General features: G+C 39.2%; 1 protein-coding gene across 1 annotated transcript in view; it reads right to left on the reverse strand.

The window, feature by feature from the left end:
- RALGAPA2 (Ral GTPase activating protein catalytic alpha subunit 2) overlaps positions 1-27068 on the reverse strand; it is a 270837-nt gene extending 243769 nt beyond the window's left edge. The window contains exons 1-3 of the mRNA XM_006776151.2: positions 26950-27068; positions 23554-23606; positions 2582-2639 (exon numbers count right to left, since the gene is read on the reverse strand). Of these exons, the coding sequence (XP_006776214.1) occupies positions 2582-2639; positions 23554-23606; positions 26950-27055 (217 nt within the window). The 5' untranslated portion in view covers positions 27056-27068. The remainder of the gene's footprint in view (positions 1-2581; positions 2640-23553; positions 23607-26949) is intronic.
- Positions 27069-27204: the final 136 nt, after the last annotated feature.

The raw sequence follows: 27204 nt of genomic DNA on the forward strand, positions 1-27204 counted from the left end.
GACGAGTCGGCTGCTAAGCAGGACAGGCAGCAGCGGCAAAAACACCCGGCGGGCCGGATAAATGTTTTCGGCGGGCTGCATGTGGCCCACGGGCCGTAGTTTGAGGACCCCTGCGCTAGATAAACAACACCTGCTCTTACGATGGCTCAGGAGACCTAGTACTTGGTAATCCCAATCCAGGAGTCAGTGTTCCTGGTAAGATGCTATCAAAGCTACTTGTACCAGCAATTTTAACAGTAACCATGTGGTATTAGGCAGAAGTAAAGTACTAACACATACTGTCTAGAACAGGGGTGGGCAAACTTTTTGACTCAAGGGCCACAATGGGTTCTTAAACTGGACCGGAGGGCCGGAACAAAAGCATGGATGGAGTGTTTGTGTGAACTAATATAAATTCAGAGTAAACATCATTACATAAAAGGGTACGGTCTTTTTTTTTTTAGTTTTATTCATTTCAAACAGGCCGGATCCAGCCCGCAGGCCGTAGTTTGCCCACAGCTGGTCTAGTAGATGCACAAAGTTTCACAACATATTTCACAAATTAATTTCCACACATAGTTCTAATAAATTTATTCATGCTGAGAGCTGGAGCCTACCAGTCTTCAGACATTTTAAAGTACTATCTGAAGAAAATGAGTATGGTTTTCATATAAATTACAAACAAAATTGAAAGATTATAGCTAACACAGACTAAAAAAAAATACTTCACTTAGTTATTTCTCATTGTCACCAATTCCTGCTATATCATGGAAAATAACAAATCCCCATGATGAATCTTTAGATTATACTTAACATTTGATTTAATATCACTTTAATTTAAATATACAAAGTCAAAGCATCAATTAGCAGAAATGCTATCAATAACTCTCTAAAATTTAAAGAAAAACCTTCTCTATGTGTTTGAAAGATTTAAAGACCACGGCACTTATCTTTAATAATTTAGTCATTTAGTTCAATAGATGTATGTACCATATATACTTTACTTTCTTTACATTTTTAAATGTAAAGGCCTGATACACGAAATTCATTCAAGGGGCTCAGCCCTCACAGCTGCGGTGGCTTGCCTCGGCCCTTGCAGCCAGCTTCGTCAGAAGGTAGGTCTAATTAGCATATTACACTTTTATTATTATAGATAATTTGAAATTGTTTATATAAGAATCAGTCACATTTTTCACATAAATAATCCTAAATTAAAATTAACATTCTGAATTTTAGAATATCCACTAAATAAGCCATGTTCTTTCAGGTTCCATGTCTTTATATATTGATTTTTCTACCTAAAAAGCCCTTTCCACACTCGCCTTTCAAGGCTCAGATTAAAATTATCTCTCTTGTGTTACGCAATTCCTCTGAATAGAATTATTCAACTTTTCTTCTTTGCTGCCATTATACTTCTTTCAAAGTGACAGTTATACTGTAATTATTTTTTCTCATCTAACCCCCACTAGGCAATTGGCTTATACAAGGATGGTGAGATATTCTTTGTTTTTGCCCCAGAACTTTGCACACAAATATCTCTCCTTCAGTAAATATTTGACTGTATGAATGATCAAATAGTTAAGATTCCATAATGAGGCTATGCTCTCCTCAAATACAATCCTATACAATCCTATATAATAAAAGGCTAATATGCAAATCGACCGAATGGAAGAACAACCAGTCGCTATGACATGCACTGACCACCAGAGGGCAGACACTCAACACAGGAGCTGCCCCCTGGTAATCAGTGCGCTCCCACAGGGGGAGCTTCGCTTAGCCAGAAGCCAAGCTCACGGCTGGCAAGTGCAGCAGCAGTGGCAGGAGCCTCTCCCACTCCACAGCAGTCGGACATCCCCCAAGGGCTCCCTCTTGCCCTGCGAGAGGGTGCAGGCCAGGCTGAGGGGCACCCCCCACCGAGTGCACAAATTTCATGCACCAGGCCTCTAGTCATCTAATAAAGGAAAGTTGTAGGAAATGTCAGTCTTGTAAGGCTAAAGGACTAAACCAACACTTTAAACAGAAGGTCAAGTTCACAATCAATACCACAAATTACTCCAGTTGTGCTGTGAATACTACATTGAGATGTAATATCCAATGTCAAGAGTTGGACAGAAAGGGCAGTCGTGGCAACTTGCTCTATTTCAAGTTCCCTCTTGAGGCCACATTCTATAGCATTCAAACAGAAGGATTTTGAGCCAATGATCAAAGTTTGAAGAACAAGATATTTTTGTAAGTAAAAATGTAAAATTACTTTAAAATTCTAGATCAATGTTTCCAAACTTTTTTGCACGGGAATCCCTGAGGCTCTTGTTTAAAAACTCAGAGTACAATTCAGCAGATCTGGCTGGGCCTGAAATTCTGCGTTTTTTAACAAGCTCTCTGTTGAGTATGCTGCTGCTATTCTACCAACCACTCTTCAGCGTAGAAAAATATTATATTTTCCTTCAAAATCCAGGTTGGTCTTGTCTTGGTTTTAATTAGCATACCCTTGCTCATTTTCCTTGCTATAACCTATCTTGATGGTGTTAATTATTTTAAAAAATGCTGAAAATTCAATGAGAAGAAATCTATATTACTTTAAAAAATATTTAATTGTTCTTACCTATACTCTGGTAATGCCATCGAAAGAAAATGCGTTCAGGTAGAAACTGTAGTATTTTCTATAAAAAAAAAACAATAACAAAATCATAAGACATAAAAAGAAAATAAACTACAAGTGAAATGAAATATTTTCATGACAGGCCCATAGTGATTACTATATATGTTTCAGAAAATAAAATAAAATAATTATTTGTAATAACATATATACTGTACTTTATCCTATACCCCTTGGGAACAGTTTCTTTTACTTGCCCCATGCAAGCTTCCTGAATGTTTTAAAGAGATTACTGTCCCATGTTTAATTCCCCCTATAGGTGACCATGATAAGAGGGTGACTGATCATGGCTAGAAAGCTAAAGGCATAAACAGGCAGAGGCTGCCACTCATCTACTCCTTACAGCTGGACAGCAAATTCTTTCTTTAAAGGGGGATGTGAGCAGCACATCTCTATGTCTGCCACAATAATATGTGAATGATTAATTAGAATATTCTCATCATATGAAGAAATCGTGGAACTAAGAAAAGGGTACCCTACTTCAGGGACACAATCTATACTGACAATGCTTCTCATCGGTTGACTGTTGCCTCATACTGATGGAAGCCTGGGTGCCCTGAGTCCTTCCTGTACTTTTTCTGCCTCCTTCTTGAGCAAACGATACAGCAGAGACCCAGTGTCTTATTTTCTCATGCATTTTCCTCCAAGGGGACTTGGCACATCAGCTACATTCCAGGATCATCTTCTGACCCCATCTTGCCAGTTAATTTTAAAATGTCTTATAGAAGATACTAAGAAAATTACTGTAGAGGTCCGGATAGATCTTATCTTGGACTAGACAAATGTCTGGCATGCGCACTGTTCTTTACTTTAGTCAGGAAACCAATTTGGCACTGAGTCATGCTTTTCAGATTTTCAAAATACTTATTTGTTTTCATGATTTAAGTTTCTTTTCTTAGTATGCAATAAATAAAAAAGAAACATAAAGAATGCAGCAAGTTGATGTATCTAGATGCTTGGGTACTTTCAGTTAGACACAAGGAATCTCTAACTTGTTCTGTCGGGCCTATCACTATCATCACTTCTGAATAAAAGTTTTCAGACTTACAAAGTGGATGAATTTTAAAAAACACTTAAAAATAAATTCAATAATGTTCAGGTATGTAACACAATGCCCAATGTCAGAGCTACTAAAAATATTTCTAAAGGGACAGAATATTATAGAACTCAAAGGCCAAAACACCATCTACACTGAAATTTCTTTTTGCACCCAAATATTGCAACGGCCATTTTATATACTAAGTCTATGAGGTCAATAAAAATAAAGACCCACACAACCATCCGTGTCTAAATGCTAAGCCTGTCCCCTAGGAAGTCCCAGATGAAGCCTACTTCACTGACGCATATACAATATGGCATTTCTACTGCAGCCAATATTCTAAGCTACACTACTGTGAATGCCATATAAACTATTGACACCTTATAGTTTCACTGGAGAGTAAAATAAAGAAAATTTTTTCAGGAAAGCCACACAGTGTGAATAAATATTACTTTTCAGAAAAACACATGGCTCTGTTTAATGCTCAGTGCTCAGCTACATCTATATGGTAATCCATTATAGCACACTCGAAATCAAAATTAGGTATTACTAACTGATCAGCACAACAGGGAATCTGTCATTCTTTTAACTGATTATCCATAGTTCTTTCTTCTTCAGAACCTACTGCATGACCAGGAATAATGTGAAATTTAAGCTGGAGTTTGTACAAGATGCTATCTATGGTGTACTTTAAAATTGCTATCGTTGTCCCGTACACTGACGGGGTCGTGAGTTCAATTCCTGGTAAGAGCACATGCCAGGGTTGTGGGTTTGATCCCTGGTCAGGCACATGTGTCAGGCAACTAATGGATATTTCTCTCTCACATCAATTTTTTCACTCTCTCCATCCCCTCCTTGTCTACCCTCAGGTAAGGAATTAAAAGAAATAAAATAAAATTGCTGACTGTAATTAAATTTTTGTGGGAAATTTTTTTTTCAAATAATTACCAAATGACCAGTAGATTCAGACTTGATTTCAATTCCACTTAGAAAGAGAAGACAATGAAAAATGAGAAAAATATTACATATTAGCTCATATAAGGTATACTAAAGCAATGACCAACAAAACATATCCCAAAGTAGAGGAAAAGGGGAGAAACTTTCCCTGAAACTAGCTGCATGATACAAGATGCTAGGTCAAAAAAATGTTGACCAGGAAGAGAACAGAAGTCCAGTAAATGCTCAGAAAACTATGATGAGAACTGAGTAGTTATGTTTAAAAGAAGCATCCTGTGAATGCCTGTGCTAAAAGGATAGTCTGGCTTTAGAAAGACCCAAGTGAGTAGGAGCCCGGCGGCATAGACACTTCCAGGTAGACCTGTGGAAAGGGCAACTTATTCTTCAATTGTCTTGGGCCTGGCCACTCATCCCTTACTAAAAATGACTTGACTTCCTGATATGGACAAAATATTTTTATTGAGCTCTGAATGTCAACACTTGTTTGGAAGCTTAAATTTTAAGAGAAATAGAACTATGGAACTACAAAATAAATAAGTAAACAAACAAACAAGGAGACCAGAAACAGACTCTTGGATACAGAGAATATTTTTATGGTTGCCACATAGGAGGGGGTTGGAATGGGTAAAAAAGGTGAAAGGATGAAGAAATATAAATTGGTAGCTACAAAATAGTCATGGGGATTTAAAGTGCAGTATAGGGAATACAGTCAATAATAATTATAAGTATGTATGGTGTCAAATGAGTATTAGATTTATTAGATTGATCACTTTGTAAGTAATATAAATGTCTAATCACGGGGTTGTACACATGAAACTAATATAATATTGTACATCAACTGTAACTGAAAAATAAAAAAATATTTTAAATAAACCAAAATGAGATAATACCTCATATCTGTCAGAATGGCTAGCATCAACAAGAGCTGATAAGGATGTGGAGAAAATAGAACCCTCATACACTGTTAGTGAAGGTTGCAAATTGGTGCAGCCACTATGGAAAACTGTATGGAGGTTGCTCAACAAATTAAAAATGAAATTGCCTCATGACCCAGCAATTCCACTTCTAGCTATATATCCAAAGAAAACCAAAACACTAATTCAAAAAAATATATGTACCCCTATGTTCACTACAGCATTATTTACAATAGCCAAGATATGCAACCTAAGTGCCCATCAACAGATGAGTGGATAAGAAAGCTCTGGTACATATGTACAATAAAATATTATTTGGCCATAAAAAAGAATGAAATTTTACCATTTGCAATGGACCTATAGAGTTTTATGGTAAGTGAAAGAAGTCACACAGAGAAAGACAAATATAGGATTTAACTTATATGTGGAATCTAAAGAACAAAATAAACAAAACAAAAACAGAGAAAAAACTAAGGATTGCCTGAGGGGAACAGGGGCCGGGGTGAAAAAAGTGAAGGAAATAAGAAGCACAAATTGGTAGTTACAAAATAGTCACAGGATGTAAAGAACAGCATAGGAAACATAGTCAATAATATTGTAATTACATATGGTGCCAAGTGGGTACTAGAATTATCGGGGAGATCACTTTGTAAATTATACAATTATCTAATCACTGTGCTGTACTAATATAAAATGTTAAAACTAATATAAAATAATACAGAATGTCAAAAAAATGTTTACAAAAAAGCCAATAAAATCTGTTTAATTTACTCAGTTGAATTTTGTTCTTTAACAGTTTAATATTGTTCAAATTAAAAAATTTTAAAAAATAAAAACACCCTGCCTGGCCAGCATGGCTCAGTGGTTGAGCATGAACCTATGAACCAGTTTGATTCCCGTCACAACACATGCCCAGGCTGCAGGTTTGATCCCAGTGTGAGGGATGCAGGAGGAAGCCGATCAATTATTCTCTCTCATCATTGATGTTTCTACTTTTCTCTCCCTCGCCTTTCCTCTCTAAAATCAATAAAAATATTTTTAAAGAAATAAATAATAAAAACACCTGAAGTAATATAAATTAGTATTAAATGAAAAATGTAATTTAAATTTTTTTAATTTTTAAAATTAATAAAGTTAAAAAAACACTTGAAACTAATATGAAATAATGATTGTAAACTGCAATTGAAAAAAAATGTTAGGAATTAAAAAAATAAATAACTTTAAAATTATACAAAAGTGAAATTTCATTAACTTTTTTATATCATACTATTTTAATTCTGAATGATTTAAATTTGTATTAAAAGAAAAAAGGGAGACCAGCCTTGAGCTGAATCCTAAAGAATATATAAGAAGGGCATTTTAGGCAGACTCAGGGGTATGGGGGTAGGAGGGAGGAGGTCTGCTGCTTTGTCTGTGAACCTTCAAAAGCTTGCCAGAGAGGACAGAAGTAAGATAGGAGGTAGGGATGGATTGGGAGGGAAAAGCCAGGTCAGGAAGGGCCTTGAAAGCCTTGCTGGGGAGTTCTAAAGGCCACAGGAGTCAGAATTACATTGCACAGAGAGCATTCCAGGTAGGTAAGGGAGAAAGAAGGGGCAGAAGCTCACTAATTAGCAGATACTCCAGTAGGGGGGAAACTGAGGCTCTGAACAAAGACTGAGGTAAGATGCAGAAGAAAAGTATCTAAGAGCACCTTCATGAGCTATACCAGTGATGGCGAACCTTTTGAGCTCGGCGTGTCAGCATTTTGAAAAACCCTAACTTAACTCTGGTGCCGTGTCACATATAGAAATTTTTTGATATTTGCAACCACAGTAAAAAAAAAAGATTTATATTTTTGATATTTATTTTATATATTTAAATGCAATTTCACAAAGAAAAATCAACCAAAAAAATGAGTTCTCGTGTCACCTCTGACACGCATGTCATAGGTTCGCGATCACGGAGGTATACAGAACCTTGGAATAGAGAAAAACACTATCAATAGTGATCAAAATAAATAGACAGATACAAGTAGGAAACCATTTTTATTAGATACTAAAAATGCAATGTTGAGCGGTACACTTGAAATCTGTATGATTTTGTGAGCCAATGCCCTCCCTATAAATTCCTTTCTTAAAAATGCAATATTCAAAAACTTGGAAGCATATGCATTTGAGAGACTGCAAGGTTATTTTTTCACTTTGCTTAAATTAAGATCATGCAAAGGTCTAATCTCTTTTTAAAGAAAATCAAATTGGACTAGACTCTTGTTTTACTTTTAATGAGAACATCCACAGATCTTTACAAATCTTCAAATTGACAAGGTATAATTCTATCCACAATATGTTGTTTTGCCCGGAATAAAGCACTCACTGAAACAGATTTGGGAGGAGCCTTTTTTACACAACCAAATCTGCCATCCTCTTCTTCATTTCATGCACACTTCTATTTTCTGGCTAAAAACTACATTTTTCAGATCTCTTCAACTCTGGTACCAGTACAAGTTGACTGTCTGTCTTTTCTGTGGCTATCTTTTCTGTGCCATTTCTTTTCTCTCTCTCTGTCTCTCTCTCTCTCTCTCTCTCTCACACACACACACACACACACACACACACACACACACACACACCACTTCTAGAGATTTTTTAGGTTAAATGATGACTACAAATCACAAAGCCCCTGTGAGGTGCCACCACGTGGTTCCCACCACCCTAGAAACTTAAGAGGATTTAAATGCTCACTTCAGCGCAATTAGGAAGTACTGCAGACCTGCAGTCATCTCTGGACTGGCCACTCCGACAAGTTCACTCAGTGAAAGTCCGCAGGAGCAGCTGATGCCCTGCAGGCTTCAAGCCAGACTATTCCCTTCCAACCAGTCCAGTCTCACAAGCACATCAAACACTAGGTGTCACTCTGTAACAGCCACCATGCTACACATCCAAACAAACAAGCTATAGAAAATTTATAACACAGCAAATATTGGTACAACTCCCTTCTAAATTTATATATACATATATATTTGTGTGTGTGTGTGTGTGTGTGGAATCAACTCACCCAAATTGTGTTAACACATTAATTCCACTCAATTAAAAGAAAAACACTCTACAGGGTGTCTGCTGTTCTAACAATAAATACAACATACTCAAGTTTTATTGTGAATTTTCCATATAATTTACCCTTAAAGGGTGCGGTTTCCACCATCTGCCCTTAAAGGGTTCTTAGAAACACTCGCTACTGCTGCCTCCCCGAGGACCTGCTCCGGAGTGTCAGTTACCAATGAGTCGAGTGAGAGGGACCAGCATGCCTCTAAGCTCAGGGCACCTGGGCTGCAGCAGATAATCGCAAGAATGTAATTTCAGACTTTCACAAACATCTCATCTCCAGTTTCCCTTCCCTGAAGGTAGACCGAGTAATTCAGTGTATCCTATTGGTTGAATCCCAAGTTTCACACCCAAGTCCTGAGGCATAAGGAACACTATAGTCTTGAACATTAATTTTAAAAATTAAAATTTCCATTGAAAATGGCTCCTTTCAACTCAGACACTTGTAATTTAATTAAAATTATTTATGCGCTATAATAAGATGATCAAATTTGAACCACAAACAATGCATTCAAAGAGTCTCCAGAAAGGACTAGATGTTTATGTTTTGTTGCTATCTTCCAGTTTGCAGAGCTCACAAACATTTCATGGTCAAAAGTAGACACCAGGCCCTGGCTGGCGTGTCTAAGTGGTCAGATGGTCTGCCCACACACCGAAGGATAGTGGGTTTGATTCCCAGTCAAGGGCATGTACCTGGCTTGCTGGTTCGATCCTGAGCCCAGGCCCAGGCCCAGGCGGAGGCAACTGATCTATGTGTTGCTTTTCTCTCTCTTCTCTCTTCTCTCTCTCTCTCTCTCTCTCTCTCTCTCTCTCTCTCCTCCTCCTCTCCCTCCCTCCCTTTTAGAGGAAAAAAAATCAATGGAAAAAAATATCCTCAGCGGATATTTCCCCAGTACCTGGTATAGGACACAGCACTAAGGAATAACTACTGAGCAAACTCGCCCCCACAGGCAATACATGAACCCAGTGAGAAAGAGCCTAACAGGACACCCAGTCCTCTACTCCCTACAGACAGGGTCTTAAGGAATATTGTGGAGCAGGTCGCACTATGCCATAATAATTATGCTATCATTTAGAGTTGTTCCCAACCAAAAGCTCAACGATAATAAAAACTAGTGTGACTAATGTTATGAAGAGAGCCAGAAGAATTAGGCACTTCCATGACCATTTAAAATACATATAACACATTAAAATATGTCCCATTGTCATAAAGGTGCCCCAATATTCTGGTCATGATAACCAGTGGCACTGGTTTTGCTTGCCAAGGAACACAACGCAGCTTTGGGAAGGGAAGATGGGTAAGAAGGGTGTCCCTGTCTTTCTTAAATGTTCTCCAGGATATCTGAACTGACACTGGCCTTTCTCAGTTGCTATTCAATATTTAGAATTATGGCACGACCCAGGAGCTACATTCCAAACTGGAACCATTCTTTAAAAAAGAAAAAATCTACTGAAGTATCCAAATATTTGAATTCAATAAGATTTTAAATTCCAAGGATTTATGAAGAATCTGTTTTTCCTGTTCATGTTATTTGTTCTTGTCCCGCCTCCACTCAATAACAGTAAAGTGTTCCTTTAAGCAATAAATACTCAACAACAGTAAAGTGTTCCTGAAGAAAAAAGCAATAGAGTGAGAAGTTTGTGGAAGGAAGTCCTTCACCTGTCTGTGGGGAGCAGGGAGCAGCATGGAAATATTTTTGAACACTGGAGAGTCTGGAATAATAACAAATAAAAACCAAAAACAGCAGAAGCTGTAGAAAAGGTTAATTATAAACAAAATTCTGCTGTCTTTCTATGTGTTGTTTGCTCATAAGAAGAGGTATTAAGCCATTGCATAGAGAAAAAGAATTTTGACTTAATCCTATAGGACACCTGCCTTGAATGAGTTGACTTGCCTATGATTCAGCATGTGCATTTGCACTGAACCACTGCAGGAGGTTCTGAGTTGTTTTCATTTACAAAGATTATAAAAGATAAACAGGCCGAAACCGGTTTGGCTCAGTGGATAGAGCGTCGGCCTGCAGACTGAAGGGTCCCAGGTTTGATTCCGGTCAAGGGCATGTACCTGGGTTGCGGGCACATCCCCAGTGGGGAGTGTGCAGGAGGTAGCTGATCGATGTTTCTGTCTCATCAATGTTTCTAACTCTCTATCACTCTCCCTTCCTCTCTGGAAAAAATCAATAAAATATATTTTTTTAAAAAAAAGATAAACAGTCCCACCAATAGAAGAAGGAGGAAGGTGTGTGTGTGGGGTGGGGGGGGTGGGAAGGTTTTGGAGGAGAAATGGAAACAAACATCTCAAAATTATTTGGATTACTATTATATTTATAATTCTACTTTTTCTTCAGGCAATTCTTCATTATTAATATCTGAAGTACAGTGATGCCATTAAAAGTAAAAAGTATAAATATATGTGTTTATATGTGAAATTAAATCAATATTCAAATTATGGGAGGGCATATACAAAGCAATTGTATAGAATGAAAATCAGCTATTTGTTTCCCCTTTTGCAACACTTCGGGCATTGCACTGGATCCAAATGTGTTATATTCAGGAAAGCTATTAAAAGGCCTTTCCCCATATTTTGAGGGAAAAAATCAGAGGCTAAACCAGCTATCTATACGCTCGCTTGGAACAAAGAAGAACAAGAGACCCAGTGTTGAATTCCATTAACGTAAGACAGAAATTCCATGCCACTCCTGCATTAACCCAGGTCGATCGTAACTCCCAAGCACAACTACACCCAGCAAGACTGCACACAGGAGTCCTGCTCCAATCCAGCATTACCTCCATACTGTGGGGGCGGGGGGAGAGGGGAGACGATATGCAGGAGGCCTACAGTAAGTTTCAGACAACCAAACTGTCATCTTCGACAGTAAAGGAAAACCAAAACTAGTGACCACAGTATTATGCCCCTTCCACTGTAAGCCCCTGAAGCAGCCCACATGTCCTCTGCTCTCTGGGCATCTCGCCTACAGCCGTTCACCTCTTATGCCCATGCGCACCCAGCCCGATCTCTCCCACCAAAACAGGGGTGAGGGAGAAACAGCGGGCATCATCCTGAAATGACACCAAAAGTGTTTTCTTTATCTTGAGGGTGAGGGTGGAGGTGGAGGGGAGATGGAAAATGTGGTGGGGAGATAAAGTACTACATAATTTGTCCATTTTTAAAAATATTATTGTCATCTTAAAATAAACATGAAAAGAGTAAAATAAAACTGTGTGTGGCTCTTCAATTTTGTGTTTACAGAAGGCCACTTTAAAGTCATGCGTCCCCAACCTACGATTGTAAATAAATGCTTATCTCCCCTCGGCCAAGGACACTGTGGTAACAATGCCTGAGAAGCCCAGGGAAACCATTTCTGTAAAACACTAAACCATAAGTCCCCTGCCCCAGAGGACACAGACATGCAACATGCTAAGGATTAGCCAGTGTTTAACAAAGAGGAGTCTTTCAAATGAGATAACAAGGCTCTGTTGGGAGGCCATAGAGCTTCTCGGCCTAATCGGCAGCTACTCGCAACAGAAATTTAAATTAAGTTACTTAAAATTAAAATGTAAGTCACTCAGTCATACCAGCCACATTTCAAGCACTAAACAGCCCATGTGGCTAGTGGTTACCTAACTGGATAGAACTGTGGACGAGAGGGGCCACATGCTAACCTGACAAGCTCAGGAAGGCCTGCATAGTGGTCTTGCAAACTCAGAGACCTAAAGTAACCACAAAGGATGGTCTGAAATTAAACTTTAATTAAAAGCAGTTATGGTGGGTAGTTACATCCTAGGCCAGTATCTTCACTGACAAGGTCAATCTATACCTTAACTGAGCTTATTGTCTTTTTGCATCTACGATAACATAGTATCATTGAAATGTCAGGGTAACTTGTAACTTTCCTTTATTCCGGACCCCTCATGGCACAACCAATGTCCTGGGCACCAGGGCAGATACCACAAATTCCTTCATTGTTATTGTTATCATGTTAATTGTTGACTGTAACTATCCTGCACCCACCTAAGCAATGTGCCTATCATTTTACTTTTTACCCAAAACCAGAGGTTTTCCGCTTGTTTTCTCCCGCCTCTCTAATCTATCACCAGTGGGTTTCATGTAACCCACCTATGTCTCCTCCTTTGGAAAGTATACAAATAAATGAAAAACCACCATTCTCTGGAGCATTATCCCAATCCATTGAGATTCTGCTTTCCAGCAACTGTCGACTGTTTGGCTCAAATAAACTCACAAAAATTCTTAACAGGTTTGACTGCTTTAGCAGAGCAGATATAGCATATCCCCAGCATCACAGAAAGTTCTATTGAACAGAGCTGCTCTAGAGGAAAACCCCACTGAGATGTGTAGATATGCAAAGGCTAAGAGTCAAATCAATTTAATATTTAAAACTAAATGAAAGTATAAAACTAAATTTCATGCTAAAAATGACTTCCCTTGTGAACTTCCTGTTTTGAACACTTCAAACAAAGCTACGTTTGAAGTATCCTAAGTTGGGAGAGTCAGAAGAGACCCCAGAGCTCATCTAGTCCCATTCCTTCACTTTATGTACATGGAAGCCAAGGTAAAGAGAGGCTAAGTACTGATACCACTGTAATTAACTAGTTATAAATAACAGGAAAGGAGTAAAGGGGAGGGCCACATATTATGGACATGCCATTTGTGTAGCTTTGCCAGGAAGCTGCAGTTTAACACTCTCCAGATCTGTTGTTCCTCACAGATCCTGGGGGAAGGGACTGGACAAAGGAAGAATAGACACATGCCCAGTAAGGTCAGGGTGATGTGGGACGGTACTTGCTTTCAGTAACACCTTGGAACAGGTCACTGCCAGAGTAGGCATGGCCACGGCAAGTACAGGAAGATCTGAGATACTTAAACTCCTACACAACGGAGTTGGCGCTCCTGTTCCTGGCTTGCAGGGCTCTATGCTCCATAGGCCATGTGGACTCCACACATAATGGACTAATGGGCTGCAACTAGCCTAATGCTGTGCCGGGCCCAGCTCCACCATGGGATGGAAACTACAGACACCGCCTTTGCTTCTAGCTCTGCTGAGTCTCCAGCTGCACCTCTTCCTGGACTGGATGAAGGGAAATGGGACATTGGAAACACAGGGAAGTAATCTCATCCTCCTGCAGGGACCTCCAGAAATACTTATTCCAGCGGTAACCAACTCCCACTAGCAACAGAAAAAGACCATCCACACATTTCTCCGATAACAATACTTTTTTAAAAAATTATGTTTTTATTGATTTTTAGAAAGAGGAAGGAAGAGGCATAGAGAGAAGAAACACTGATGAGAGAGAAACATTGGCTGTCTCGCGCACACCCCTTACTGGGGATGGAGCCTGCAACCCAAACCAGTGACCTCTTGGTTCATGGTTGATGCTCACCCACTGAGCCACACCAGCCTGGCTGATAACAGTACCTTAAAAGCCATGCAGCTTGTTCGTGTCAAAACCTGATCTAAATCTAGCCAGACTTCTGCTACCTTTTTTCCTATCTCTTTTATCCAGAGACTTTTAGGTGAAAAAGAAAACGTTTTTAACACAAAAATACCAAATAACGGCATGGAATATAAGTTGAGAATTTAATACAATAATAAATATTAACAGGTGCAAATCACTGTGAGGCACACAAAAGATTATAAGTAATGGTTGCTGGCCTCAGGAACTATATAGTCTCGTTAGGAAGCTAAGACATAGCCACCTTAAGGGAAAACTAAGAACAGCCAGCTATAATTAAATCGTAACAAGCGGGGGCGTACCATATGTGTTCACAGAAAAGCATGGGCAGCTCTAGCAGGAGTTGCCAGAAGAAATTGGAAGAATGGCCCAGCTGAGGAGGAAAGCAAAGGGCAGTCCCTGAAAAAAAGACTTGCATAAACCAAGAGGCAGAAGTGAAACCATGCAAAAAGAGGTAAAGGGGCAATAGGCAAAGTAGCATGTGTGTGTAACAGCACTTACACAGAGCAACACCAACACAAAAACAAAAAGCAAGCAAGAGCTGCACGGGGACCCCAGAGGGGACTCTAGGTTTTAGACCAGACCGGGCCACACTTTACAGATTATAAGAACAAGTTCAGGTCCCTAGTAAGGTGAAAAAAGTAGCATTTATTTAATTTGAAGGGGTAACTTGAATAAATTTAAAAATTAGGAATCTAAAAATCAAATATCCTGTATATCTGTGATTTCTGACTGTGATAGCTGAAAAACAGATGAATGAGTAGCATTCTGAAGCCAGAACATGTATAAATTTTAAAATTAAATCTCTTCCTCCATCCATGTATATTGTATTTTAATTGGGGTGGGGAGGGTAAGGAAATGCCTTGCTATCACATTCTATAAGCTTTCTTGACCATATACAAAGAACTCCAAATTACTCCATTTCCCTACTAAAGGGGGATGGCACATACTATAGCAGTTTGAAACATTTCTATAACAACTAGATTCTCTGTATTCTGTTTTTAAAAAAACTGTATTTTTATATATTTCAGAGAGGAAGGGAGAGGGAGAGATAGAAAGATGATGAGAGAGAATCATCAACAGGCTGCCTCCTGCACATCCCCCACCGGGGATCCAGCCCACAACCCAGGCATATGCCCTGACCAGGTCAACATTCAACTGCTGAGCCACACCCAGACAGGCTGTATTCGTGATGCTCTGACATTCTGGGGCCTTGCTGACCTAGGAAAGACTGTCTCTCCTTTGTTAGCTAATTGCTAGAGATAGTACCTGCCAGCATATTCCAACCAACCAACCAACCAATCCCAAATCTACACCCACCTCCTTTTATGGGCTCTCACACTCTGGGACACTATCCCCCTGCCCAAAGCACCTAAGGACCAAATACTGAACAACTACGGATCATCTTACAGCCTAGAGCCCACCAAAATTATTCAAACTATCCCATCCTAAGCCTGCTAATTAGCTCTTGCCTTACCTTGCCCATTCCTTCCTGGAAAAAAAAAAAAAAAAACACAATAAAGGCTCCTACCCTCAGTTCCCTTCTGCCTACTCTACCATGGTGCTTCTCTTATAGCCCTAACAGGGCGTGGCATGCTTCCTGCTACTAGGGAACTGTGAGTAGAATAAACACTTCTTCCTTCACACCAATCATTTTCGTGTCTGTGTGTCTTACCAAACCTGGTTACAACAAATCCATGTACTATGAAAATAACCTCTCATCTGCAGAATCCAGAAAGTTCTCAAAGTCAAGTGAATTATTTGAAGTTGAAGCCCATTCACCAGGTGCCTAATATTTCTACACCAATCCTCCTTTCCCCTTTGCAGGTAGCCACCTCAAGGGCAACCACCAAGAGTCACATTCAGAGTTTTCTATGACTCCAAAGGTCATTACTAGAACTCTGACATATGTCCATTCTTATAAGTGGACTCTTCAGTTTACCAGGAAATTGAACATAGGTTCCATGAGGGCAGGGGGTTCTGTCTTGCCCACTGCCATCACTCCAGCACCTAGAAGTGTGACTGACACATAGTAGGTACTCAATAAATGTGTATAATAAAGAATAGGTGCGTGCTAGTGTAGATGGCCTGTGCAATAGAGCTTGAGAAGCAGGAGAATATCAAGACTCCTAAGTAATAGGCATCATGGTATTCTTAGGAGCAAACATAGAATATTGGGGACTAGCTATAGTTACAAGAAATATTAATCATACTCTGTTAACTGTGATTGCCTTGTTGTGATTAAAGAAAAGACATTCTAACCTGGCTGGGAGTTGTACTCTCCCTTACCCTCAACCTTGGACCTGGCAGTTAACCTTGGAATGCGGTCCATTCTCTTTCAAGAACTGCCTACAAACATGGAAAGATTAACAATCTTGTTGTCCAAACAATGGAGTCCTACCCCAGCCCCTATTTCCTGCTTCCCCATGTAATCTTTTTCCTACCCAATATAAGCAGCTGGCTTATGGGGAGTTGCAGTGCAGATTTTCGTGGATGACCTGCTGCTCTCCCATAATGCTGGCAGTATTGGAATAAATGGTCATATATGATTCAATCCTCTCTCTGCTGAATTGGTTCAAGTAGTGACAGGCAGTACAGACCCATTCATTGTCTGGTTTCAATAGTAAATTAAAGAAATAGGTTCTAGAGCTGGACAGAGGTTATATCTCTTTGTAGCACTTGATACTGGTACAATGTTGGACAAGTCACTTCAAACCGCAAAGGTCCTTTTCTTCCATCCATAAAAACTGGCAAGACAGAATCTACTTAAGTTGGAAGAGATTAAACAGGATGGCCCATGTGAAACATTTACATTCTAGTCAAGATGACAATGTAAATTCATTTTATGGAGTCCCCCACTCCCATTTGAAACACATAGCAATGACAGATAAAATGTTTTCAAAAAAAGAGTAAAATTAGACAGTCGTAAACTCAATAAAAAAATGTGACTAACATCTCCACGGACCAGCTACAACAGAAACATTAAGCGATATACAGATTTGAAGCCAGGAGCAAAGATGGCTGGAGGTCAACTTCCAAGGGGTACAAATGCTCCCACTGGAGACAAAGGCAACAGAAAGGTCTGCTCACTGCCTGAAACTGCAACTTGAACTGGCCTGGCAGCCTTGACTGCACATCCCTTGCTTTATCAGAGCACTGTAATGTCTCCGGTATCTCCCACATCTAAAAACTACTGTTTCCTTTTTCAAAGGTTCCCTTCCAGATTGCCCCTGACTTGCAAAGGCAGACAGCAGGTATCCTTACATGCTCTTCTTTCATGCTGTGGACGAAGTGGGGCCACATGCTAAACCTGACAAGCTCAGAGAAGGCTTGCACAGTGGCCTTACAAACTCAGAGACCTAAAGTAACCACATAAGATGGTCTAAAATTAAAACTTTTCAACCAAAAGCAGTTCATGGCAGGTAGTCATGACCTAAGGCATTATTTTATCCCTAACAGAAAGAAGTCCATCTTTCCCTTAATGGAACATGTCTATTGTCTTTTTGCATCTGCCATAATACCTTTAGAATGTCCCTCCGCCCCATCCCCTCAGAGCAGAGGCACCAAGTCACCTCATTGCTACTGTGTTCATTGTTGACTGTTAACTAGCCTGTATTCATCTATGTAAAAGAAGTATGTGTCTATCGTTTTATTTTTTACCCAACCCGAGGCGGTCCCCCCACTCCTTTTCCTTTTCCTGCCTCCCTAAACAATCACTAATGCATTTCATGTAACCCACTTAAGTCTTCTCTTTGGATTGTCATGTATAAAATAAGATGCATAACTGCCTTTCTCTGGAGCATTATCTCAGTCCACTGAGGTTTTACTTCCCAGCAATTGTCCTCAGTTTGGCTCAAATAAACTCACAAAAATTCTCTACAAGTTTGAATGTTTCTTACACTGGCAATGCCTTCTTAACTTTATGCTTTCTTCCAATCCATTTTTTATTTTGGTAAGTATCTTTATACAGTACCCCTTCTGTGATTTAACAGAAAGATTTTCCCAGTTATGCACACCTTGATAAGTATTTACTTCCAAATCCTAATAACCCATCTCTTTACACAGCACTAACTTACAGAAAGTAGCAATGAAGTTACTTAATTTTTAGCATTAACGATTCAAAATTACCTTCTAAAGCCAGAGACAGAGAAAGAATATAAGGATAAACAAAATAATGCAGGTTCATTGTTCACTCCCATTTACTAGGCAAAATGAGAATCTTATGAGCTTTGATAATATGTTTGTTCTATTGAAGCATAGTAACCTCCATCTTGGGTAAAAACTGCTGTTTAAAATTTTAACCCTGATATTCTGGCTCTGTAAACATTTGCTTGCTTAAATAATAGGGAAAAATAAGGCTACTCCTATTCCAGAGATGCCATAAACTCTGCCCCAGACAGAGTTGTCAGTGCTGGCGCCAGCTAGTGAAAGCGAAAATGAACAGGACTCCAAATAAATTTGGCTTATTGATTAAGGCGTCTTCTGGTTTACAATATAACACTATTATATAGGCAGCTAATCCTCTGTAGTTGGTAATGCATCTGTAATGACGCCCTCCCTAATCTAGAATTTCTGGACACGAGGAGAAGGTATTGAAACTTCCTCTGTGGGAGGTATAGGACAAGGGTCTCTGATGGGCTATCCTGTCGGAGAACAACTAGACCTGAGATCGGTGACAGCAAGTGCAATTCTCAAAACATTTCTAGGTTTTGAAGGACATAGGGAAACTAACTTAAAAAACAGTAGGAGACAAAGCAGAAGGGAAGAAGAAAGGTGGCAAAAGGAAAGTGAACCAAAACTTGATCTGTAAGCAACAAGCTCAAGAAAAACAGCGCAGGCTGCCAGAGCTAATAAAATTCCACAGTAGAATCCATAGATGTGTGTGCCCTCCAGATCCCAGTGCCCACCACATGGGAAGTTTGAGGAGCTGAACCTGAAATTCCATTAATAAGCCAGGACCCTCAAATGGAGCAACAGTGATCCCAATCAAGAGCACTCCCAGACTTCTGGCAAAAACAAAGACAAAACCCTCCAGGAAAAAAAAAGTATTAAAAAAGATTACATCTACATTTGATTAAATCTGACTTCAAAATCACATCACAAAACATTCAAAAAAAGAAGCCACTGTGAGAGACAGCAGAATAAGCAAAAAATTTAGACAATTTCAGATATTAGAATGATTAGATACAGACATTTAATTTTGCATGTTAAATGTTTAAGAAAACAAAAGATGTCTGAAAGTAAACAAGATCAAGAGACTATCAAAAGCAACCAGCCACATATGAATTACAAACCAAAAGAAGCTAAAACAGGAGAAAGAATCACTGAAATTTAAAATTCAATAGAATGTTTAAGCAACAGATTAGACCCAAATGAAGAGAGTTAGTGCACTGGAAGAGAGAACTGAAGAAATTACCCAGAAATCAAGACCAGGAGATGGAACAGTGGTTCTCAACCTTCCTAATGCCGCGACCCTTTAATACAGTTCCTCATGTTGTGGTGACCCCCAATTTCATTGTTACAAATTGAACATAATTAAAGCATAGTGATTATTCACAAAAACAATATGTAATTATATATGTGTTTTCCAATGGTCTTAGGCAACCCTTGTGAAAGGGTCATTCGACCCCCAAAGGGGTCGCGACCCACACGTTGAGAACCGCTGAGATAGAGGGAACAGAGGATAAAAGCAAGCTTAAGAGACCTGGAAGACAGATCAAGAATCTATACTAATAAAAGGGTAATATGCTAATTAGACTGGGAGACCTTCCAGGAGACCTTCCGGACATTCTTCTAGACAAGCCATCGTGGTGGGACCAAGGTGGAGGCGGTTAGAGGCCAAGAGGGGAGGGCCCGGATTGCGAGAGGGATGTCCGACTGCCGGTTTTGGCCCGATCCCCCGAGGGGTCCCAGATTGGAGAGGGTGCAGGCTGGGCGGAGGAACATCCCCTCCCCCATGCACAAATTTTGTGCACCGGGCCACTAGTTTTAAATAAGAATCCTAGAAGTATGGCCAGAAAGAATAGAAAAGAGTCAATACTTGAGAATATAGTAGCTGAGAATTTTACAGAAATTACAAAAGACTTAAATTCAGAAATACAGGAAGCACATATGTACTAAGCAAAATAAGAAATCTTCATCTAGACATTTTGTGGTAAAACTGCAGAACACCAAAGATTAAGAAAAAGATTGTAAGAGAAGCCATAGAGAAAAGGCATTAAAGGAACAACTGAACTAAGAGCAGAGTTTAAAACTGTTACAATGGCAACTAGAGGATATAATAAAATTACACCTGTAAAGTGTAACATGAATACTTTTACTGCTACTGCTACTAATACTACTACTACTAATAATGTATCTACTATCAATAACAACTGTTTGAAGACATTGAAGATTAATCTAGAGTAGATCAAACTGAAGAGATTATGACCCCTAAAAGAAGGGTCAAGCAAATAACTGGAAACTTCAATAAGAACAAATTCTTAGAAAAATACATAATTTATCAAACCAGAATCAAGAAAAACTAAAATACTTAAATAATACTAAAAGTATTAAAGAAATTAAATGAGAGGTTAAAATATTTCCATTAAAACAACAACAACAACAAAATACAACAGTTTCACATGGCTTTTCTAGAAAAGACTTAAAACACTCCAGAAACAGACCATTGCAATTTTATACAAACTATTTTACAGAACAAAATCAAAGAAGAAATGGCCCTGGCCAGTTGTTCAGTGGTTAGAGCATCCTGGAGGGATCTCCCCAACCCCCATGCACCAAAGGTCACAGTTTCAATTCCTAGTCAAGGGTACGCACCTAGGTTTCAGGTTGATCCCCACCCTGGCTAGGGCATGTGTGGGAGGCAACCAATCAATGTGTCTGTCTGAGTGATATTTCTCTCTCTCTCTCTTCTTCTCTCTCTCTCTGTTTCTATCTCTCAATCTTGCCTCCCTCCCTTCCACTCTCTCTCTCTAGAAATCAATGGGAAAAATATCCTCAGGTGAGGAATTAAAAACAAGAAGAAATGCTTTACAACAGGCTCTATAACCTTTACCACAGGATCATTCATAAACAGTATGAGGAAGGGAGAGTTTAAGCCAACCTCAGTTGTGATCATAGATCTAAAAATGCAAACAAAATATCAGCCTCCCAAAAATTCTGAACTATATTCATCACATTAATATTCATGAAGAAATCATCATATGTTATAACAACAATGCAGGAAAAAAACATTCAAAAACTTCAAAACCCATCTATGATTTTTTTATAAATCTTACCAAACTAGGAATAGAAACAAATGTCCTTAACTTGACAAAGTACCTAACCAAAAATTTACAGAAAACATTATTCTTAATGATGAAATGTTAATGAAACGCTCTTTAAATCAGAAACAGAATGACCACCTTTATCATGTCTATTTACCAATGTACTAGAGAGCCAGTGCAGTAAGACAAACTAACCAGCAAGCTTGTCATTATTCACCGACATTCTATCTACCAAGAAAACAAAACAAAAAATCTATAGATAAAATGTTGGAATTATAAAAAAACATATATTAAAAAAAATGTTGGAATTAAAAAATCCTATATATTCATTTAATTCAGTGGGAATGGAATGAATGAACTAGAACTAAATTCAGAAACGTGAATAAATCTTTGTGAGAATAAACAAGTAATCTTTTCTGTCAAGAGAGTTTAGGCAGCCGCCATTTTGAAACAGCAAAGATCAACCCCTCCCTTTTTCCTTTATATTAACCAATTGCACAAGAATGTGAGCCTAAACTCTAACCAATAAAGAGTGAGAGACAGATGGCGTGAGTCAGGGATAATCCCTCCCGCCTCCTCACCTCCACCCCACCCCGGCTCCCTCCCAGGAGACTGCCTGCTCAGTGTACGTGTCTACCAGACCCTGTGTTGGCTGCACACCCTCCTGCAGAAGTTAGGGTATTTGCCTTGCTGTCTGGCTCCTATGTGTTCTGCCAGGACCCCTGGTTTGGGGGCTTGCCTTCTTTCTAACATCTTAGAAATAATGTTGAATGTAAAAGGCAAGCCAAAGATGATTGTGTTCCATATGAGACCATTTTATCACACTCACTACACGATGCATCGTTTAGGGATACAAATTCTTGTGGTAAAATCATTCTTTAAAAAGAAAGGGAATGAAAAAATGCATGGGAGTGGTTGCCTTTAGGGGAGACTAAGGATGGGATCAAGGAAGAGCATCTAAACTGGGGGAAGTGAGGGGCTCAAAAGTATGGGCTTGATCATTATGCTTCAAATGTGCATGTTATAAATTCTTTAGTAAATGCATCAGCTATTACATGAATAAAATAATTTATATTAATTAAACAAATGGTAGTCAGTAGATACATATTTTAAGCTGTAGAAGAAATAATATAAATGGAGCAACTTTAAAATAAAGTTGGAGCTGCCACCCCTGAACTGCCTTGCACATCTTACGACTCTGCACAGACTTCATTCACAGAAGGGTTGCCATAGGAAACACAATAACCACCGAATATGAGGTGAATGAATGTCTGTTACTCTGAGGAATGAGTACAGCCCTCAAAGGAGAGAAAGGGGAGCCACAGTTTTGAGCAACAGCCATGAGCTAAGCCCCAGGCTGGAGATTTCCATCTCTGTTTTAGTCCACAAACCCAGAAAGTCCACGGAGAGCCTTCCTCCACTGGCCTCCCTCTCCAGCCAGCTCTGCAGCAAACACACTCTAAGCACAAGTAACCTAAGCACAAGTATCTTCAAATCCTGAATAACTTCTAGATAATCAACAATTAACTTGCAGAACCTATACTTTGGTATAATTTGGTTCTGGTATCGTTCTCAAGGTATCAATAATCTGGCCGCTTGTCTAATACTTTTGGACAAAAAAGCATGTGATATCAAAAATCAAACCCAAATGCTGCTTCGACTTTGAAGAGAATATATGATGGACACATATGGGCACAGAGACACATACAAAGATTGCTACCTCACTAGTAGTCATAAAAATATATATTAAAAACAGTGTGTTTTTACATGTCAATTTGTATATATGAAAAAGACAAATCATCTCCAATGTTGGTTAGGAAATTTACATAAGACTTACATATAAGTTTACATATACGTTTATATGACCTTTTTAAAAAGCAATTTGGCAATATCAGTATTTAAAATGTGCATACGTTTCCATCTAATAATTTCATGTCTAGGTAACCACACAGAAAAATTCTCCCACATGTTTGCAAAAAGAAAAAAAAATCACAAGAATATTCTTTGCAGCATTGTTTGTAAAAGTGGAAGGAAGGGAGGGAGGAAGGAAGGGTGGGGAGAGAGAGAGGGAAGGAGGGAGGGAGGGGATACATGTCCAACAATTTTGTTTGTCTTCAAGCGAAACTGAAGATCTAAAATAACATATTTTCTACAAGAATCTTAAAAGTTGAATGAATTAACAAACACTTACTTCAAAAAGAAAGAGAATAGAGTCCAGCTCCTCCCTTTGTGATTTATTATTCCCTGGAATATATTAAAAAATTAGTTATCATGACAATGTGTACATTTTAGGATATGAAAGACATGTTAAAAGGTATCTTAAAACATTTAAGCATCAACATACATTTACTTTTTCAAATAATACCGGGAAGTCGTGCCCGTGTTAGGAATGCAGATGGACCACCAAACCAGACGGCCTGAGCCCACTTTTAACAAAGCTGATCCTTAAACACAGCTTCCATGTTTTCCAAGTGGTTATCAACCCTTGACAGGTAATTTATTCATTTCTCAGTTTAAGTTACTTATAAGGTCAAATTATGATAGAATGCACAGTAAAAACAACAAAGAAATACTTCTAATTTTGTGAAATGAACAGGCATAGAGCATAATAACTATAAAAACTCATATATCTCTTTAAGCAACTGCACACTATCCTTTTGATAATAACAGTAATAAAAATCTTAACAACTACAGCGTAGTTAGCATTTATTGTCCAACCTATGCACCAAGCACTGTGCTAACTGCTTGGCATACACCATCTAACTCTTCCTGTAAAGGTCCTGATAATAAATAGTTTAGGCTTTTCAGGCCTCTCTTGCAACCACTCACTCTGCTGTTATAATGCAAACGCAGCCATAGACAATACATAAATGAATGGGTATGGCTGTGTCCAATGAATCTTGATTTATAAAAACAAGCAGCAGTTGTACGTTGTGGACCCCTGATCTAACTGAATCCCCACAGTTCTATGTCTTTGTTTGCTTTTTTGAAATCCTCACCCGAGGATATTTTTCCATTGATATTTAGAGAGAGTGAAAGATGAATGTGAGAGAAACACATTGACTGGTTGCCTCCTGCATGAGCGCCGCCCAGGGCCCGGGCCAGGGAGGAACCTGCAACCAAGGTACGTGCCCTTGACCGGAATTGAACCCGGGATCTTTAGGTCTGCAGGCCGATGCTCTATCCACTAAGCCAAACCAGCTAGGGCCCCACAACAATATTAAGTAACATCATTTACTCATTGAATGAATACTAAAGAATGTCTCTATGTCAGGGGGTTATTCCAGGAACTGAGGATGCAGAAGTGAACAAAAAAGCACACCCCTAAGGAAGCTTACGAATAAGTAAGACAACCAATAAGAAAGGCAGATGGGGAGTGCCAAAAAAGGTGGTATGCAATTTTGACTAGTGAAGTCAGGGAACACCTTGCTGATAAGGTGCATCTGAGTAAAGCTATGAAAGAGGTAAGGAGTGAGCCACATGAACATTTGGGGATAAAACATTGAGGGGAAATGTTTTCCAAATAGAGGGATTGGACAATACAAGGTCCTATGGCTGAGCCCGTTTGGAATGGTGAGGAAGAAAGGCGATTGGAAGAAGGCCCTTGTGTCTGAAAGAAAGGGGGAGAAGAGGCCAAGGATCCTGATGTATTTTGAAGATAGAGGCAATAACTCAGGATCTGGCCTGAATAACTGGAAGGCTGAAATTATCACAAGATGAGTTCATTATTCCTAGTAAACACTTTCCTTGATTCTTTCGTTTTGATACAACTTTTTTCCTGCACTCTAGTAAAAAACACAGATTGTACTAAAAGCAAGAAACTTCAAAACCTCACCCTCTTTTTACTGGTACTTTGTTATGGCTCTTTGCAGTAGACTGTAAAAATGGAGAGTTTTTCCCTTCCCATCAAAAATGTCTATTTCTCCATGTGACTTGCTCTAGCCAATGTCAGATAGATATTAGCAAATGTGAAGCAAGCACAAACTTGAAAACACTTCCTGAGCTGGGAACCCTGAGATCACCATCTAAAGAAGCCCAAGACAGCTGTAGCTGGAGAAGAGGGGCCACATGCAGGAGAACTAAGGCAACATGGTCAATAGATTGCCAACCATAAGCTGATATCAGAGGCATGAGCTAGCCTAAACCAGAAGAACTGTCCAACAGACCCAGAAAATCGTAGGTAAATGACTAGCTGTTATATGTTATGGCACTTGATTTAGGGATGGTTTGCTATGCAGCACAAACTAACTGATACATTGTTGAACAGCTATATTTCTCTAAAAAGATAGAGAAAGCAAAAGGGGGAGTAGGGAGGGAAGAAGGACCCTTTAGAATGGGGTTAGTAGGTTGTAGGGTGTTTATTTTTAAGATATGAAGTTTTAATTTTTTCCTTTGCTATTTTGATTGCACATAATATTACACTATTCTCCTCCACACACCTATGAAAAGAAAGTGAAGTGGAGCAAAGCCAGAAAACTAGATTATTTCATATTTGAAATATCTACCAATTTGAGGAAAAAATAATTTTAAGTTCAAGATTTATATCAGTTTATAAAAATTCAAAGTAAACATCATTACATAAAAGGGTACGGTCTTTTTTTTCAATAGTTTTATTCATTTCAAACAGGCCGAATCCGGCCCGCGAGCAGTAGTTTGCCCACGGCTGCACTAGAGCCTGGAGCATTCTGTAAGACTCTGAGCCATCTGCTATTTGTCAGGGACCACCACAGTGCCTCACCCCAAATTCCTTCCCCTCCATGCTTGACATTTGCCTCTGGTTTTACAGAAGCAATCAGGGCATCTATACACTCCTCTCCATGTCCTCTTTATACCTGCCCCTGTCTCAACCCACTTCCCCCATTACCTCGCACCGCCCGTTATCTCCCTTTCCTCAGCCTGCAAACAAGCAAATGCATCCTTTAAAACCTCCCCATGACCAAGCTACTCCTGAGATATAATCCTCTGTCTTCATCAAAAGCGGTATTCTCACCTGTAGCCTTCATGGCCTCACCACCCAGCTACTCTATTTCTCTGTTCGGATTCTGCTCCCACTATTCTGCTAGAACTTTTCTGTCACTAGTCAGTGACAGCCTCTTCGCTGTGCTATCATTTCCTAGTCCTGCTGCTACTCACCTTTTTGCATCTCTTCTCTGGGCATCTGTGACAAAAAAAACTTTCCTGGCACCCCTCCCCTCACCCTACCCTTTTATCTTTCCTCTTTGCCCGATAAAAGAAGAAATTACCCCAAATCCCTGACTGCCATTCTTTCTCTACAACGGCATGGTCGTACCTCTCCTCCCCAAGCTCCAGTCCCTGTGTTTTTACTGCCCAGCAAGAACCTATACCTGGGTGTCCCACAGGCACTTCATGGATAAGGAAAAGGGATGCAAGAGTGAGAAGTCAAAGATGTGTTCAGTATGGTGAGTCTAGTTCATGAGCTGTCATTACAGCAGTGGGACCCTGGAGGGTTAGGGATAGGGTCAGGGGAGCCAGGTTTGGGAGGTAAGAGGATGGGTGCAGCTTTCAGCAGTCTGAGTCTGAGATGTAAGAAAACCCGAACATTAAAAAAACTTGTATAAATGCTTACCTTTTAATTTTAAACTATTTTCCAGTGTTATAAAATTTTCATAGAAGATGAAGTATATCTGAGAATAGTTGGTCTCAAAAAACTGCTTGAGTTCACTTGCATCCATATTATCTGAAAAGAAAAAGTTTCCATTTATGACAATAACCTATACAATTATCAGAATTCACACACACAAAAAAACTTCAGAAATGAAAGAAATGTAAAAACTACTTTTAACCCCTTATAAGACAAAACAAAACAAAAACAAAATAGTAT

This window comes from Myotis davidii, unplaced genomic scaffold, assembly GCF_000327345.1.
Source record: "Myotis davidii unplaced genomic scaffold, ASM32734v1 scaffold608, whole genome shotgun sequence".
Lineage (NCBI taxonomy): Eukaryota > Metazoa > Chordata > Mammalia > Chiroptera > Vespertilionidae > Myotis > Myotis davidii.